Genomic DNA, 19,228 nt, shown 5'->3' with positions numbered 1-19,228 from the left:
ACATGAGTCATCGCTCACTAATAACAAAAGTCATAATTGAGAGTAATGCAACTGAAATGAGCAAGTGAGGGACCTTTGGTTTTTGTTTTCTTACTGCGCATTTGACAGCTATTCTGATTTGGGTTGTACTTCCTCCAGTAGTTTTCACTCAAACCATTCTTCCATGCTCTTATCAGGGGTCTTTTTAGAACAGTTCTTTATAGCAGCAGATCTGTAACATGTTTCTTTAGAGTTTTGGGAACATTTTGTTTTTGTAGGACCTTGCATGAACTGAGGAAGCAGCAGGAGCCAGAGTGACATCTTAGAATAATCCTCTTTTATTTCCCACATGCCGAGGAGAGACCTATCCTGGAAAGGTCAGGAGAAGCCACAGGACAGAGAGTCTCATATTCTCATAAAGAAAAGTCTGGGGAATTCCAGTGGCTGTTCAGACTGAGAATATTAGGGGGGGCGGCGGGGGGGGGGAGAGTACTTTCTTTTCTTAATGTTATTTTTGTTTTAAAATGTAAGGTCAAGATAATTAAAAGAGCCTCTGTCAGAAACACCATGTTTTAATTTACAGGGTTGTATGTTTTAGTTTACAGGGTTGCTATCTAAAGCCAAATGCACTCTGTCTACTTTTTAAATAATTGTCATACATTTGCTTTTCTATGTCAGAGTTTTTATTCAATATAAGCCCCACATCTCTCCGCAGTTCCCTCAAACCTTATGCAAATTTATGCATTATCTCGCCCTCCATGTCCAGTTAGTTTTCGCCTCCTGTGTCACCAATGAAGGCGACCTGGGTCACTCTTAAACTTGACATGAATTTCAGTCAGTGTGGTTAAGGCAGAAATTTGAAGTCAGTTCCTCAGTGTAATGTGAAATGAAATTTTAAGTCAGTTCATCAGTGTAATGCCACATCAGAAAGAGATCGAGGGGGGGGGGAAGATCTGAAAGCCAACCCCAATTAAAGAATTGTGTACACAGACAGTATATAGGCAGTATATGGTGGTGTTCAAGAAGCACGGTCTTTATCTGACATATTTGTGCTTTAAAATTTGTCTGATTGTTTTCCATGTCATGCAAACAAATGTGTGTTCTGTCTGCTGGTCAGAAGATCTAATTCCCCCTCCTCTGCTGGTCAGAAGATCTAATTCCCCCTCCCCTGCCGGATAAATGGCAATGAAACTGTGTCTTGCAATCAACATTTAGGATTTCTGAGGAAAGGCAGGAAGAGCAAAAGACTTGTCATACTTTACTAGCCTCATTTTATGGGATTTTTGTCACAACTTCAGGACATCTTTTTTCCTCTGATTGACAGCAGGGTAATACATATTAACATTAAAAATATGTTCTGAGGAAATGCATGCTCTCACCTTGCTGCTTCTGCAACTGTGAAGGCTTTTGTTTTCACTGCCATCTCTGTGAAGGTAATCTCTACAAAGAGGCTCCGATATTGACCTGTCGTATCACGTGTTGCTTATCAAGCACTAAAGAAATTGAATTTCATTTTATCCGTTATCTGGAGCGTCTTATTAAATCATCCTGCAGTTGAGAAGTGGTATGGGGTCAACAGGTTCAGTCTCTTTTGCCATCTATCCCTGGATTATTAACCTTTGGAGAATTACTAAAGCTGTTCTTTATTTTATCCCATAAAGTTGGGTTAAATCTTCTTGATCCATAAATTGTTGTGAGTGAGTGCCACGTGCACGTAATTCTTTTACTTAACGCAGGTTCTGGATAAGTCATGAGGACTTAGTAATCTATGTAAGTATACACGTCTATTTTATTATTCTGTTTTTTCTGTTCTTTTGATATACTCCCAGTGCCTCTGGTTTTAATTGGTTCAGTGAGAGGAAGAAACAGTTAGATGATGAATCTGAGTCAGCTTGGTAGTATTCATTTGCCAAGAGATAAAGGGAGGGTGATGAGGAGGAAGATAACGGAGTTGGGTATTGCCGGGCACTGAGAGCGGAGGGCAGAGAGAGAAGCTGGCCGTAAGCGGAGGCGGGAATGGGGTGGAGGTCGTGGCAGCAGCCCCTGGGCAGGAAGGGTCTGGCAGAAGGGAGCTCGTCCTCAGCAGAGGGACTCCGGAGGATATAAAGGACAACCCTGCCACCACCACCACCAAATCGTCCATATGCTTTTTGCCATATTTCTGTTGGAAGACGTGACTCTGCCAGTCAGGATGTTCACGGTCAAGAGCTTGGTACAGTCACAGGATATTGAATTTCCTGCAACAGCAGAAGCCCTAAGTACTTTCTGCTACTACCACAAGGAACTGCCTCCAGTGTTAAATATATTTTCTGGTAGAGAAAAAGGCTTGAAAAAATAAATTATGAATACCCCCTCTCCAAAATCTTAATTGTAAATACAAGATTTAATGCAAAAAAAAATACGCTGTTTCACTCAAATTCCAAACTCTCAATCAAGAAATCTTTCAAAATAAATAAGTCAAGGTATTGTTTTTCAGATAACTCGTCCTTATGCTCAGCTATTCACTTAGTGTCTGGGCACTGTTATGCTTTTTCAAACTTGTTTTAAGAAAGTCTGCAAAAACCTCTTTTAAATAAAGGCTAAATTCGCTCTCTGAATTGCTGCTGCTGCTGCTGTCTGGTGGCCAGAGCACTGGTGACCTGGGAGTTGGTTACCATTCAGTTTTCTTATGGCCCCGGCAGTAAATCACCTTGTAGCTTTGAACAAGCTATTAACCTTTTTGTGTCTCTTTCTCCTTGCAGAAAAGGATTAACACCGCTTACTTGCCTTGTAGCGGTAATTGGTAGATTAATGTTTGGAAAATATTAAGTGCTTCCTGCCATTATTATTGAAACTCCAGCTGATAGGTTAAGAAATGAACAGAGATTTTGAGAGAGTCTTATTTCTTCCCTCTTTGACATAGGGTGCCGATTTGACATGAGTAATTCAACAAAGAGGTGAGAAGTCATGGGCTTGAATGTCCATATATTGTGGATAAAAGTTCTAGATGTGACTGAAAGAGGAAAGGTGAGAAAACAACAACTGTGAAGACAAGATGTAAATTGATTTACTGGGTTTAGTAGAAGTGAAAAAGTATCCAGAGATCGGAAGAGAATGCATAAATTGAAATTAAATCCCAGTAGGATTAAGGAAACATTTCAGTAAAATGCAAACCCTAAAGTGTGATGGGGAAAAGGAAAAACGGCAGATGAGCACTTCTTTTTGTCCCCATCGAGAACAAAGTTATTCTTAATGAGATACTGAGATTTTTGGGAAGCCTACTCAAAAATTCAATAGTGTTTTATCTGGGAAAAATAATTATTCGAAGATTGCTTTCTACTGAGGCGTTACAGATGGAGGCTTTGTGGTGTGGTAGTTTAAAACAATTGGTCTTTATCTCTAGAGAACCCTGAGACGAATGTTGCCCAGAAGCGAGAGTAAAATTGTGTTTTTAAAGCACCATTTTAGGAGCAGTGGGACGGTTGGCAGACTTTACCAAAGCTGTTGAGAGACTCTGCAGACTTTAATTACCATCTCAATATTGCAGAAGTTGTTTAATTTCTGCCAAAGAAGGGAATAGTTGTGAGAAAGTGAGATCACACTCTGTCTTTCATTCTTTCCTTTTTGACAGGTGAATAAAGGATGCTTTTCAGTATCTCCTCTGATACTGTGACACGTTTGTAAAATTTGCATAGAATTGTAAAATAATTTTTCTTTAAGATTAACAAAGCTTTTATTTTTTTCTTCTCTTTTGAAAGTGCCATACAGCATAGCGTGAATGCAGTTTAAATCTTGTCATGAAAGAAGCAAGATGAAAATGGAGTGCATTTTCTGCTACCGATTAGTCTGCTTCAAACATGAATAGTTTCAACCTTCATGGCCAGAGAACATGTATTACGTTGTGTTTATTTTAGAGGCTCCAATAAATTCTAAATTCAGGTTTGAATGCCGTCTCTGGTGTGGGTGGTTGAAGGCACAACCTGGATTAGTAGAATAAAGAGGAAATCATTAAAATGAGAAGAATCATTCCATTTTTAGAAAGAAAAATAAGCCTATAATACAAAACTTCTTTGGTGAAGGATATGTTTACTCTTTTAGGCCTCAAACTCTAAATCAGAGTATGTATAACTAGGTTTTTCACTGTCATTCATATGAGAAAAAGGCTGATAATATATATTTTTTTCCTGTTTTAGCAGTTCTCTTTCTCTGTGACACCTGAGTGTGTTCGGGTTTTTTCTAAGTGCTTGCAGTAGCCAAGGAAATACTGATTCTTTGAAGACTCTTACCAGCTCCTTGAGTAGATCTACTGTGTTGTGACTTTTTTTTTTCTTAATGACTGCCTCTCACCTGTCTGTACTTGCTAAAACACCAGCCATTGTTTACTCTATAAAACCCCTTTTTTCCTCCTTTTCTTCAAGTCTCTTATCTCTGGAGGACCTTTTCATGCTATCTTTCAGCTTCAGATCTCTGTTGTCACAGTATACAATATATTCAGAAAGGTACTGCCCAGGAAGTCTACTTATTTGTAGTTTTTACCATATATATGATAAACTGGTACTCAAGGGCAAAGGGAACGTGCTTGTCCAAAATCCAGAAAGGGAATGATAGATCGTGGAAAGAAATAGGCACAATTTTTAATCCTTAACACTCATCCTGTTAGTAGGAATACCTTTATGTTATATTTAGAACTTGGTTGTTTTGGTGTTTGAAACTAAATGTTTGCAGTTTGTCTGGCAAACTGCATGCTGAATAGATTACACTGATTCACATTTCCTTATTTCAATATACCATCTGTGCTTTTGGCTGGTTGTTAGCCTGGTTGGGACTCTCATTTCATAAATGCAAGTTACAAAGAACTGTTATTCCCAGAAAGAGAAATCCTATATTTCACTTCCTTGAATAATCTCAACTGTTTTGACCTTACACCAGCAAGGACACGAGGCTGAAGCTGTACCTAGAGCAGGCTTTCCTTTTGCTGGTGAAGATGGATGTATTAGCAGGGTATAAAGATCCTCTTGGTGTATTTCCAGTGAAATGCTAGTGTATATATAGTCATGGTCATGATTTTCGTTGTGTAATCATTTTAATTAAGTTCAACGATAAAAGTTAGTCTTGCATGAGGAATGAATGCACTAGAGAGACAATGAAAGATTGATGACAGCTTGGGGAGCATCATGTAGTCTGCTGGTGGAAATGCATGTGTGGAGAGCAGCCAAGCTTGCGTAGCAGGTCAGAGATCACCAGCTCAGAGCAACGTCCAGGCAAAGTTTTGGGGATCCGAAAGAAGTGCGATACAAGGGGAATATCCAAAAGCATTTTTGGTAATATTTCTGAAGGTTTTTGCTTGAATGAATAGCTTCATTACTAAAATAAACATTCATTAATATCTGCATCATTTCTGTAACTGCTAGCTTAGTAAGGTAATTAGTATAATTAGTATACAGCATTGCTTGGTGGCATGATAAATCATAGTGTAGTGAATGTTGAGTCTTTACCACTCTGATGTATTATCTAATTTACACAGGTGAAAAAAAAAAAAGTAAGGGGGAAATCAAGAAGGGAAACCAGTGGTGACAGCTGGGTGGCCTTTTGGTCACTCTTCTTGCATCAGCTGCCTGTATTCTCAATTGCTTTGAATCGCTGCACTGTTAATTAATTAATTCTTTTTCTCACTGTTGCTAAGTCTTAATCACTGATTGAAACCTGCAAAGAGAGGCCAGAGAAGAATTAAGTAAAAAAGCAGAGACTAGCAGGTTTTTTTCCCTTCAGGGTACTTCTACAAAAGATGATACCCAGCAAACACAGAGTTAGTACTAGAAGAAATATCTCCTTTGCTTTCACATTCTTTGGAGGTATCATCTACCAGTTACAGTTCAGTGCAAGGATGAAGAATGTTAACAATGTTTCTCTTCATTATATTCTGTTTTCTAGAACCGATGAGAACACCGAAAACTTTGAAGATTGCTGAGATCCAAGCCAGACACATCGCTGTGGATTGGGAATCTCTGGGTTACAACATCACTCGTTGCCACACTTTCAATGTCACTATATGCTACCACTACTTCTGCGGACACAACGAGAGCAAGGCGGACTGCTTGGACATGGACCCCAAAGCACCCCAGCATGTTGTGGATCACCTGCCTCCCTATACGAATGTCAGCCTCAAAATGATCCTAACCAACCCGGAAGGAAGGAAGGAGAGCGAGGAGACCATTATCCAGACAGATGAAGACGGTACGTGTAAATGCTGTTATGGAAATTACATCCAAGTCCAGTCTAGACAGGTGGAAGGAAATGACTTTGTGTGTTACAATATGCGTCCTGCAAGATGGAAGTTCTCTTCTATTAACATATTAATTAGCCCTAACCCAGTAGCTTTAAAAGTATTATAGCTGTCACCCTACATATATAACCCAAACTGTCCGTACAACGCAAGTCAAACTCAATCTGTTGACTTGCGCTATATGGACACGCATATAGCACAGTTGAACTTACCTGAGATGACAAGAAATGAAGAATAGATGTAGATGTTAATAGTGACATTCAGTGGTTAGGTTATGAATCTTGGTATGAAAGAGATTAAAATAAAAATAGATATTTTTCCCTAATAATATTAAAATGTGATTTTTAAAGAGCAATTTTGCTTTCCTTTTGTTAAATTTAGATTTCATTAAAATATTGACAACAAAGTGAAAATAGATACTGCCATCGGTAGCAAAAAAAAGAATACTTGGACTAATGTAGGAGTGTAGATACATAAGAAGATAAAATTGAAAAAGGTAGTGTATTTGCCTGTAAAGTGGAGAGAGTATAGCTTTATGTATGGGTAGCAATCAAGGTTAGAATCTGGTAGCACATTTTTGCCATATATTTTCAATTTTACAAGAAATAGAAGAGGAATATGTTTACTGTTGCAATAAAGAAGAGAGAACAGCTTATTAAATGGGTAGAATATGAGGAGCTGTAGAGAACTAGAGAGACATAAATGCATCATGTGAAGATTTATTGACAGGTACAGAATTAGAATATTTCGTGCAATTCAAATTTTAGCATTACTTTTAAAAAAATTATGAATATAATCCATGATGAATTATTTCTGTATCTGTGTTTACATTATAGATATTCACAGTTGCTCTTTTCCTTGAGGTTTAAAAAAAAAAAAAGTAGTAATATTGTTATGTCCATGGAAAATGGATTTTTTTTTCTTTTTAGATGAGTTTTCAAGACAGGCTATGGTTTCTGATAGTATTTATCTTGTTAGATGTGCGAAGATGGTAACTGGTCACTATAGCGGTGCTTGTCAAGAGCAGAATTAAGTGCATGTATTTTGTCCTCTGGTTTTGTTGTGGATTATTCTTGGAAAATGATGCACACAAGGCAGGTTTTGGTCTCAAGCTGGAACATCAGCATGCTATCAGTGAACTTCAGTTTAGAGTTAGCTTTGGTATCAGAGGTACCATAGTGTAGAAGAAGCCTCACCCAGTGAACAAAACTTGCTAAGGTAAACTATTTCAAGCAGATGTTGTTTTCAAGGAGGGATTAATACATTATAAAAGGTATCTATATTTAGACACACTGGTGGTAATAATGCTTGTGACCTGAAAATTCCCTCTTGTGAGGTCTATTCAGTGATACTATTGGAAATGAGATGCAGATTTTTAATTGTGCGTTACAGATTAACTTGAAAGTCTCTGTCCATTTTGTCATATATTTCAAAATACAGCATATGCAAGCAATGTGCAATATGGAGGGCTTTCAGCCATCTCAGAGGATCAAAGGTGCATTCACACCTGCGTCTCTCCTTGAGCTGTCGTAGCAATGGTAACCTGACTTCTGTAGTTGAAGCAGTAGTTCTGTAATTGACTTCTGCCTATGTGTAATGCTGCTAGTTTAGGCCCATGTGGTCAAGTATCTGAAACTGTTTTAAAACACAGTTTACAGCCTAAAGCAGAATTCAGACAAAGATGAGGCTTTGGGCAACGTGGTCTAGTAGAGGGTGTCCCTGCTCGCAGCAGGGGGGAGTTGGAACTAGATGATCTTTAAGGTCCCTTCCAACCCAAACCATTCTATGATTCTATGATGAGAGTGACAGGAAGATACATGAGTCTGTGCCCCGCATATTTCATGTGGGGTCAGAAGGAGACTCATTGTCATGGTGATTTTTGCAGCTTTTGTAGAATGAGCATGATGTTAATTACATAGTGGAGGCATTATCAGTGATTGATTTATGAGAGGGAAAATAGAGGGATCCAGTATTTTCCTACTATATTTTTGTAAAAACTTGGTAGACTGTTGAAGTTAAAGGTGTGTATCCCATGTTTTCTTGTGTCTCTTTGTTTTTACCATTTTGCTCTCTTCTGTTGCTTTGTCCATCTTCCCTGTGCTTCCAGCTCTCTGTCCCTTTTGTAGAATCACAGAATCACAGACTGGTTTGGGTTGGAAGGGACCTCAAAGCCCATCTAGTTCCAACCCCCCTGCCATGGGCAGGGACACCCTCCACTAGACCAGGTTGCCCAAAGCCTCATCCAACCTGGCCTTGAACACTTCCAGGGAGGGGGCATCCACAACCTCTTTGGGCAACCTGTTCCAGTGCCTCACCACCCTCACACTGAAGAATTTCTTCCTAACATCTAATCTAAATCTACCTTCTTTTAGTTTAAACCCGGTACCCCTTGTGCTATCACTACACTCCCTGATAAAAAGTCTATCTCCATCTTTCCTATAGGCCCCTTTGTTGTTGTTTTATTTTAATCTTTCCCTTCATCTCTCTTCTTCTGTCATTTCACCTCCTCCCTTCTGCTAGGAGCTTTACACATATTTGAACTTCTGGGATTCCCTGAACGCAGAGGATCTCGGACTTTTGTGGGGCTCTGGTGCGAGGCAATGAGGATCTCTGGTTGTCTTTAATAAAAGATCACGTTTATATAAGGCTGCCTGGCTGGGTCAGACCTCCCAGAGTGGCGAGTGCTAACTGAGCAGTGTACGGCACCAGGAGCAGAATTAACTCAGGAAGCAGTTAGCAGAAGAACAGGGTAAGATTCAGAAGCCATGTTTCAGACCTTTGGAGCCGTGACTGACAATTGAAGAAGGTTTTAATAGCTTGTAGTTCAGTACCTGCAAGAAAGCAAAGCCAGGAATATCAGTCTGAAAATAGCCTCCTTTCTGACCAGACCTAAATGTGAATACTTGGTGGTTTTAAGTATTTCTGTTTAACTTGGATAGATGGAATTAATCTTTAAAGTATATTAGAGGAATTTGCAAAGAGCTGTATTCCACGTAAAAATTAAGCTCTTGGGCAATATAATGTTTAAAAAGTTGTGCAAAAAGAAGATGAAAGCAAGGAAATGTTTTTGTGGGTGAAACACCATCTTTCATTTTGGGGAGAGACCACACTATCACTAAGATTTGGGAGAAAGTTCTTCTGAGTACCCAGGCACTCGTCACTATCTGTGCCATGACAGGGACTCACTGCTTCTCCTGGCTTGTTTAAAAAGAAGATGGACAGTGTTTGAAGGAAAAAGAGGAAGGCTCGCACAATCTGGGGACGCACACATGCCGGGCAGAGATGATGTTTGGCATTTCGAACAAAGTACAAGAACCAGCAGTGAATTTATCACTTAGCATGAATCAGCAGCGTGCACGCGTTCTCGGAGCTGCCTGTTCACAAGGGCACTGCGAACTCAGAGGGACCCTTTTAAGAGCAGCGGACGGTGAATGGGATTAAAGCAGATAAATGCTTCCTTAATTTTTAATTGGAAACAGATGCAAAAAGCAGTAGATTAACAGCAATAGTGACATTAGCTCTGAGAGAGAAGCTACAGTGGAAAGCAAATCGTGAAGCTCAAAGTGTTCAGTGGTGATTTTATAACTAGTAAGGGAGCGTGTCAGCTGTAACAGCAGGCAAACAACTAATTGAAGAAGATCACTTGGAATAGGATAAGTACCCATTTTGGGGATTAAAGTATACCAAAGCTTTGGTCTGAACCAAAGGACACACTCATTGGACACAAACGAGGCCCCCTGATCTTTCAGAGAGTGTGACTCAGCTCCGTGCAGAGATATCTAGAGCTGCAATGCAGGGTTAAGACACCAACTGTCCAACCATTACTCATGCTCCTGGGAAAACTCCAACAGGCTCGCTCGCCACTCTGGGAAACAGCACAGAAAGGGAGAAATGTTATAGTTAGAGCACACAAAAAAAAAATGTTAAATACTTAGTGTACTTTCTAAATGTGTGAAGACAAATACCTTCCACCAACTTTGAGGGAGGTTTTTATGGAAATAATTGACATTTAGTATTTTTCTGTGTTTGATAGTAGGGCTGTAAGTTGCCTTTACAAAAAAAACCAAACAAAAAAACCCAAACCAAAACCAAACAAACCCCAAACCCTCCATTCGCTATTTGATATGAGAAGCACTTTTCCTTTGTGCTTTTTAAAGTTGTTCTAGCACCCTAGGAAAATATTGGGATGAGGGGGAGAAGAGTTGGAAAATATACTTCAATCAAAGGAAACAAACAATACTTCAAGAAGCTTTGGAAAAACATAGATATATAACTCTACTGGTAGCATTGTAAAAGTAACAAAAATAGCCCACCTTGGAGAAAAGTTAATGCAGCGAGATAAGCAGGCAGTATGTCCGATGCTGCAAAGGAGGACTGTAAAGATTGCTTGAAATGGAAAACTCTCTTGAAAACTGTGTAATTTATCTAGCTGAGTGACACGTACATGGATGTCAAGTCCACCCAGTACACTAATCCTATTGGGAAAAAAATTGGCAAATTTGGTTGCAGTTAATAAAGAGAAACTCATGAGTAAGAGATATAAGGTTGAATGTGAAGTTGGCCGTAGGTGCCACTGTTAAAGGTATTGACCTCAGTCCTTGACCAAAAGGGAGACTGATGACCCATGTGTCATGAGCAGCGGCAAAATTTACTGTCAATATAGTCAAATAAGGGAGGAATTTTTATGTCATTAGCAGCAGTGAACTGAAACTGATTATAACTGATTGATAAAAGGAGCCTGGGATAACTGATTTGTCCTTCAGCTTGTGAAAATAACCCCAATTCTTTTTTTCAGATGGTAGGTAAGATTTGCTATCAGCATATCATTGAGAAAAAGTGGTTGCAGAAAGACATGTGAGGACTTTTTATTAAAAACATCAGAAAAATTGATTTGTGAGGAAGTAAGAAAAATATTGAAATTATTATCAGAGATTTATTTTAAGCTTACACCGAACAAATGGCAAATGAAGTAAGCTGTTCTAAGGTATTGCAGAGGCTAGAAATACCAGCTAGGTTTTATATTAATAGCTCAGGAAAAATTGACCCTGATACACAGATTTACCCTGGCTGAAACAACTTCCTACTTTCATTTCCTTTAGATACCTATATTAGAAGCTTTATAGCTGAAAAAGTGATACTGCATATGAGATTCTTTGTTGAGACAGTGTGTTTGGCATAGTGATGCCTGCAAATAGGCCAGAATTAGTGGCTATTTCAGCGGTTTGCAGTGGACTGAGGGCTTACACCTGGACCTACGAGCTCCTGTTATTCCCAAGCCATGCACTAGCTGAATGCACTCTCTGAATATTGATTTGCATATTTTTAGAAAGTTGTAATGTATGCGAGTATATAAGGTTATTTCACCCTGACATGGAGAAACGTTTCCAAATCCCAGATGTGAGGAGTACTGAAGTCAGCATTTGGTGTAAAAAGGCTTTAAACAAAACCGTGTCAGGTGCCTGAGCCCCCGAATTCAGCAAATCCACAACTCGTGGATTTAACCCAATTTGATATTTGCACCAATATCTATGGCAAGTGCCACTGCCATTGAGGCTGTTTAGCCTCTGTCAGCTTGCTTCGTAACTTGATTGTAAGCATTTATTACGTTAGTAATTTTATACAGGCTGGCAGGTACGGGGACCCGTTGCAGGCATGAGTGGGTCAGTGCCCACGCAGTCCAGCAGTGGCCCCGGGTGGGTGACACGGACCTGTGCAGGGCTGTGGGCTTTCGCCCCCCTGCTGCCCACCGCCTGGGGAGGACAGCACCCCGCCACCTCCCAGGGTGCCCGCACCAGCCCTGCTCCTCCAGGAGCAGAGATCATTAACCAAAGAGCATGTGCACTGAAGGAGACTATTAATATGCAATCAGTTTTCTTTCCAATAGCACTCAACAGCATTTTGTTCTTTACTGCGAATGGTGCAATTTGAGCGATTTCTAAAGAAGTCATTTTTGTCACCACCTTTGGTGTAAATACTCTTATGGTAAAGACTGGTAATAGTAATTCCGATTTTTTTTTTCCCATTTTTATATAATAAAATTTGCTTCTATTTAAGCCTTCGTCTCGAGTTGTAACAAAGCATAAAGTTAAAATACTAATTCCCTCAGAAAAAGCCAATGGAAAGATGGGCCATTTTAATTGCTTGTAACATTTAAACAGTAGAAGAGATTGACTCTCACCATCTCCTGAAAATGAGCATCTACCTTCAGAGAAAGGCTGTAAGTTTCCTGCTGATGCACTTTACTTTTTGAGTACCACAAAGGAATTTTTCCTGGTATAACCATGCATGTATCTGCACATAGCCTTTACCATATAGCATAATAATACTCTGCACGGCTTTCACAGAGTGTAATAATAATAAAAATACTCTGTTTACATGCACTTTCATTATTTTGTAGCAGGAAAACTGAAGCAATATAAATTCATTTTTATAGTGGTTGGTGTCAGTTAATACGTTGTTCTTCTAGAAGTAATGTATTGTAATATAAATTTCCTGTTAAGTTAGTGTAGAACAAGGTTTAGGTGACACTATTTGTGAATAACAATTTATTTGTGACCCTGACATAATTTAATGCAAATATATTGCTCTAAAATGAATTGGTCTGATATCAGATTGATGGTTTGTACTTTTATTATGCATAGTATTTATAAAAGTCCGCCATCCCACATGTATATAGAAGTAAAGATTATCAGCTATTCACTATACGAATATATAGCTTCATTAAAAGGGCTCTGGAGATGCATGTAAATCATGAAAGAAGAGCTTGTGATGTTTCCACTATAAAACCTTGCTGAAATTCCCTTTGAATTTGTTTTATGTACTTTTATGTGCATGTGCATTTTATGTTTGTATACTTATTTATAGGAAATCTTTTTATTTTTTGTATACTTATTGTATACTTTTGTATACTTATTTTTTTGTATACTTTTGTTGTTTGTATACTTATTTATAGGAAATTTTTTATAATTCAAAATTATTTCATTTCTTCAGATAAGCATATATCTCAACTTGTTGGAAGTTTAGCATAGAATCATATATGTGAAAGAAAGAGTGTTTACTGTTGTCGTCACTGAGAGATGGTGGGGTAAGACTTCACAAGGTCAGCAGGTGGAGAGCAAATCAATGGGACCAGAATCTTTTTAAAGAGAGGGTGTAGAGGCCAAAAGGTCTGAGTCCAACTCTTCTAGCGCGCACTTACACTTTTTGAATTATTCAGATACCTGGCCACTGATAAGGAATCTTAAGTAATGTGCTTCACCTTAACATACACTGGTGTAATAGTCTGGAGTGTTCTGATTGAGCACAGACTATCCGTGAGTCTGAGGGGAGGAGCGAGAGCTGGTGTTGAAAGAATGGGAGTTGAGACAGCAGGGAGGAGCGATATGGCTTCTTGGAGGTGCACACGCAAGCGCGAAGAAAGCGTTTTGGGCTGTTTGTGAGAAGGTTTCCAAAAGCTATTATCAGCACAAGGATGATGTTTACCTGGCTGTTTTTCACCCGAGTCCTTGCTAAATATTGTGTAAAAGGGAAGGCTCTTAAAACAGCTTTGGAAAGGTAAAGTTTAAGTTATTACCTGAGTCCTGCTGGGAGTCGTGGGGAATAAACAGCAATATGGCTGCCTACATGGAGAGGTGCAGTTTGAGGCTTCAAAGTACTGTTACCAACAAGTTACCTTGCTGTTGTTATTTTGTTGTCGGGGTTTTTGTTAGTTTGGATTGTTTTAACTAATTTCAGCCTCATTTTAATTTCTGTTTGTATCTAATACTGACCTGAGAACAAAGACATAAAACCACATTATTTCGACTAATCTGACTGATGAATATATGGGCCTGTTCACAGATACTCTGTTATTTAAGCAAATTCCTTTGTTCTGCTTTTCTCTTTCCTCGCTTCCCTTTGCCCCTTTGGTGAAGCTGTGTAATTAAAAGACATTTTTACTGTGGTTGAACTGAAAAAGTAAGAGAAAAAAATAACTTCAGACCCATTGAAATGTGCCCTTCAAACTAAAATTAATATATATTCCTTTTTCTGGGTATTTGAACTTTTATTTGTTTCTTTCTTTTAATTCCAGTTGAGCTGTAAAATAATTTAAGCTGATCCCAGGCTTCATTCTTGGTGAATTTGCAGGGGTGGTGAGGTTTGTGGGAATTACTGTTCTCTTTTTCTAGACACTTGTTCTCCTTTACTTTCTGCCTTTATTTTTACTAGGATTCCCAGCAAGCTGCTCATCGCTGTGCTAGCTTCTGTTCTTGTCCCCTTCCCATGCCAGTGGGAAGAGAAGCATGAAACTAACTGGGATCATGTCGTTCCAGTGAGTTTAACATAGCTGCTGCTGCTGCCACAAGCAACGAATTTTATATTGCAGGAGAAGAAAAGTCATGCAATGTGATAAACCTGGAGGCTTGTCCCACTTGGGTGTTCAAACAGAAAATGTAGGAGGCTTTATGCAACCCTCAGACGTAGAGCCCTGCACCCAGTTTCAATTGAATATGAAACATGGTCTTTAAAAGCACCACGCAAAAAGTATTTTGCAGGTTTTTGAGCAATCGTGTCTGTTTTCTTTTTATCTGCTGTGCTTTAATGTGTTTTAATGTCAATTGTCATATTCTGTGTGCATGCCCCGGTGCATTCCTGTGTTCTCTCCTAAACACAGGTGTACATGCACGCACACACACACACGTGCAGGCATCTTCCAGGGAGAATGTTGTGTCATCGAGGTATATTCATACCTCATTTGAAATGTAGAGAAGAAAAACAGCAGAGCATTCCCCTGAAACACAAAGTGTTGCCTACAGCAAGCCTCTCAGTGCCACGAACGGTGCACAGGGACCGTCACTGCGTGTCGCCTTCATCTACTGCCCAGTCTGCATCGGGACACTGAAGCAGAGCAGCAGTGTATGATTTTTTTTTAGCTTCTAAGTCTTTGTTTGACAGATGGACGAAGAGTTTCTGTGAAGCTCTCATCTGTTTACTTGTGGGCTGTTTTGACTCCATGAATTTATTATTAACGTGCCAAATTATGTTGTTTGTACCAAGGGTCAGATCATCATTTATATCTTCCACGTAGACTGAAATAAATGCCACTATTGGGACAGACCACTCACTCCTTGGTGCTGCTAGCACAGTGCCTGGCGCTCCCTTTGATCCAGTGGGTTTTAATTTATTTTTACTCTTTGTAAAACTTCAGTCAGCTTTGATAATTAATACCCGAGAAATGTCATGCGTGAGGCTCACTGAAAGTTGCATTGAAGAAAATAGGCTGATTAAGAAGGGGAGAGAAATATATGTCAGTATATTAAATAGAAGTAACGTTTTAGCTTGAAAGACTGCAGATTTGGGCAACTTTGGCTTTTTGAGGGGGGGAGGGTGTTTCTTTGGGTTCAGGGTTCCTTCAGGCGCTCTTTTATCCTCATCCCCTTCTTTTCAGCATGTATGTGTTCAAATCTAGGTGAGCTGCTGCGGTTAAAAAGGAACTGTTTGTGTAGGCAAAAATATCTTGTAAGCTGAAATGGGAGATAACGAAGTGCTCCCGCCCAGCGGTGATGGGATTACCAGGTCCTGCGAATCGCTCGGGCAAAGAGGCCCGAGGTGACACTTCAGACTTGTTATTACACCAGGGATATTGGTTCCATTTAAAGTAAGAAAGTAGGGTCATCTTAGCGTGATTCAGTTCAAAGCTTTGAAAATGTCTCTTATTGGAAAGATTTGAAGTCAGCGGTTTTGATCCTGCTGCGGCAGGAGCCGGCCAGCGGCTGACAGAAGTGGCAGCTGAGCTGCTGCGATTGCCCCGTGCCCAGCCCCCTCTTTAAATGAGGATTTCTTTTAAAACAACAAATCATAAGAAGGGGTGACTGAAAACTGTTTTGGAGGCATGTCTCTTGTTTGGAAGATGGTGTATAGCATAGGCTTTTCCTTGCCTTTGATTTTTCTTTTTAAAAGGATTTTAAAACCATGTAGTCCTTGTCCTAGGATACGCTTATTACGGAGTTCAGTGATGTTCCCTGAACACCTGAAGTCATAATCTAGCTTGAACTGTTTCCCCTGGCTATACTACGAGACAATTTGACTTTGCATGAAGTTTAGAAAACCTTATGCGAGGATAACGTTTCAACTTCATGCTCTCTCTGCACTCTGAATAACAAAATACACTTTGAAGTGCTTTTTCATGCTTTTACCTCTGCCTTTTGCATGCAAATGAATATTAATAAAAAGAGACCCGTGCTCCCTTTTGGTTTTAATAGGATGTTCTGCCATATCTTTAATTTATCCGTCTCTCGAATTTCCTATTTTTAAAAGTTTTATTTTGTTTGTAGTGCCAGGCCCTATCCCTGCCAAGTCGGTGAAAGGAACTCCTTTTGAAGATAAGATCTTCCTCAACTGGAAGGAACCTGTGGATCCAAATGGCATCATTACTCAGTATGAGGTAATCATTAAACAGCTAACAAGCATAGGATAGGGCTACGAAAGTACGGCAAGTGGGTGTTTATGCTCTGTAGGCAACTATTCAATTATATGCTGCTTTCATTTACAGAATATTGGAATTTCTGTAGTGATTAGATATTAAAAAATCATAATTATGGTGCATATGTTGTTGGCTGGTCAGCCCTGTCAAATGGCTTTGGCGTGCCAGTATAACAGTATTACAGTCCACATGGGAGATGCTAGTTTTAAAAATCTTGTATCATTACTATGCATCCTTCCAAAGCCATGACAGCCATGATCCATGAAATCTTCTTTGTTGGAAGAGAAGGTTACATGAAGAATAAGATCGTTACTCAATTTGGAGCAATGTTTTTTAGCTTTGTGAGATCTTTAGATATCACCCTTCACGAAAACCTACATATATATTCTCTTTAAGGTGTATTTAATGTATAAGCCTCCTGGGGACCTCCATGGGAGGTTGGAAAGAAACATAATCTGATTTGGGGAACAAGTGCCGTCCTCTCCAGCACTCCTTTTTTAAAGGAACAGAGGATACAATTTTGTGTAGTAGTAAATTATAGGAGGAAGACAAACCAACTAACCAACCAAAACTCCTTAAATTTGTTTGTTTATCTATTTAATGCTAACAAAGTTCTTTAAATAGTGTGGGTTAACCCCGACCAGCCTCCTCCAGCTGCTCGCTCGCTCCCCCGCAGTGGGATGGGGGAGAGAATCGGAAGGGCAAAGGTGCGAGCTTTTTTGTTTTCAGCACAAATCCAAAACAGCACCATACAAGCTGCTGAGAACAAAATTAACTACACCACAGTCAAACCCAGTACATTAAGGTGTGATTGCTGGGTTTAAATATATTAGCCTGGTTTGGACAGCACTTAAATATGATTATTAGAAGAGGAGAGGGAAGTTGTGTTGAGTGAAGTGAAAAATAAAGGATTTTGGAGATGGGGAGGATGGAGGGGGTATCCTAACTTAAATGTAACACTGAAATTTTCCATACATGAACTAAAATCATAAGGAAAGAGGGATGAAGGGCACTTGCATACTCTTTCAAGTAAAGCAGACTCTACACATCAAGTACCCATGGTATCCCCAAGATAGCTAGGAAGCTAGATGTGCGTATGTCTTTTTTTTTTTTCTTTCCATCCAAGCTAACAGTACCCTTGTGCCAAAAACCATAACAATTGTTACAAAAAATAATTGTTTTCACAGGTCAGCTATAGCAGTATACGGTCGTTTGATCCTGCAGTTCCAGTCGCAGGACCTCCGCAAACCGTGTCGAAGCTGTGGAACAGCACGCACCACGTCTTCTCACACTTGCATCCTGGTACTACTTACCAGTTCTTTATACGTGCAAGCACCGTCAAAGGCTTTGGACCAGCAACCACAATCAATGTAACAACCAACATCTCAGGTAAAAACAAAAAAAACCAACAAAAAAGTATATGTGTGAATGTTCACTGGTTTTACAAGGTTTTGGGAGGGGGGGTGTTTGTAAGACTTGAAAAATCAGGACATGTGAAAGAAACTCCCCCCAAAAGTCCTACTATATTGTGAAACTATATTACTGAAAATGTTTTTGAGTGTATTTGCCAAACAGTAGCATAAGTTCAAAGATAAATCCTTGCATGAGGTGGAAATTGCACACCTGTAGTTGTCAACTCTTTGATTTTGTGTAATCTTGTACTTTCATCTAAAGGTTTTGAAGTGCTGTATAAACCTTAATTAAGCCTTACAGCACTCCATAGGTCACTAAGTACTATATTTGTTTTGCAGATTAGTAAAGTCAGATGCAGAAAATTAACTGACTTACTCAAGGTGACACCACTTAGCAGCACACAGCTATAACAGAATTGGGGCAGTTGGGAGGAAGTGTGAATTTCTTCTGCCAGATTCCTATAGGTCTGTTTCCTTGTGCCTTTATTCACTTACTGCAATGCACCAAGATTAACACTATTCGTCTTAATAACGCATTGCAAACTCTGGAAGAAAGTAATGTCAAATGGAATGCTTTAGTTTTTTTATTTTCTTAAATTTCAATATTATTCTCAAAAAATAAGATAGTAGCTTATGCAGGTGATAGCAGAAGATAAGTCAGTGCTATATTTAGAGAGACTGTTGATTTTATGACATGGTGACTTCAGAGCTTAGCAGAGATCAAAGCAGTCATTCATTTAGAAATGTAAACAGCACAAAGCAGGCTATTTTCCTTATTATCTGCCATAATGAAACTTATGTTGTCCTGTAAAGGGAGGTTAATAATGTATTGGGATGTACCTACCATTTCTATGGGCAATTACTTGCATAGTCTCAAAAACATGCACATAAATCAAAATGTGAGAAAATTCAAGGTAGAGCTCCTTGAATTATGTAGCAAGTGAAATGCTGTAGTCGTAGTCAACTGCAACAATTTGTTGAATTCCATCCCAGCACATAAGGACTAGCAACCCTCATATCCCAGCCCCTTCAAGAAAACCAACCCACCAAACCACCAGAAAAACCCAAGCAGCATGTTCTGTTCTGTTTATCTAACTGTTAGGTTGTTTTGAA

The 19,228-nt window shown here is 39.3% G+C and overlaps 1 protein-coding gene across 1 annotated transcript in view; it reads left to right on the top strand.

The window, feature by feature from the left end:
* The window catches only part of PTPRK (protein tyrosine phosphatase receptor type K), a 419,243-nt gene that overhangs the window by 314,702 nt on the left and 85,313 nt on the right, over positions 1–19,228 (top strand). The window contains exons 8-10 of the mRNA XM_075748050.1: positions 5,890–6,192; positions 16,555–16,664; positions 17,891–18,092. Of these exons, the coding sequence (XP_075604165.1) occupies positions 5,890–6,192; positions 16,555–16,664; positions 17,891–18,092 (615 nt within the window). The remainder of the gene's footprint in view (positions 1–5,889; positions 6,193–16,554; positions 16,665–17,890; positions 18,093–19,228) is intronic.

Source organism: Balearica regulorum, chromosome 3, assembly GCF_011004875.1.
Source record: "Balearica regulorum gibbericeps isolate bBalReg1 chromosome 3, bBalReg1.pri, whole genome shotgun sequence".
NCBI lineage: Eukaryota > Metazoa > Chordata > Aves > Gruiformes > Gruidae > Balearica > Balearica regulorum.
This window is presented reverse-complemented; position numbering and strand designations above follow the sequence as displayed.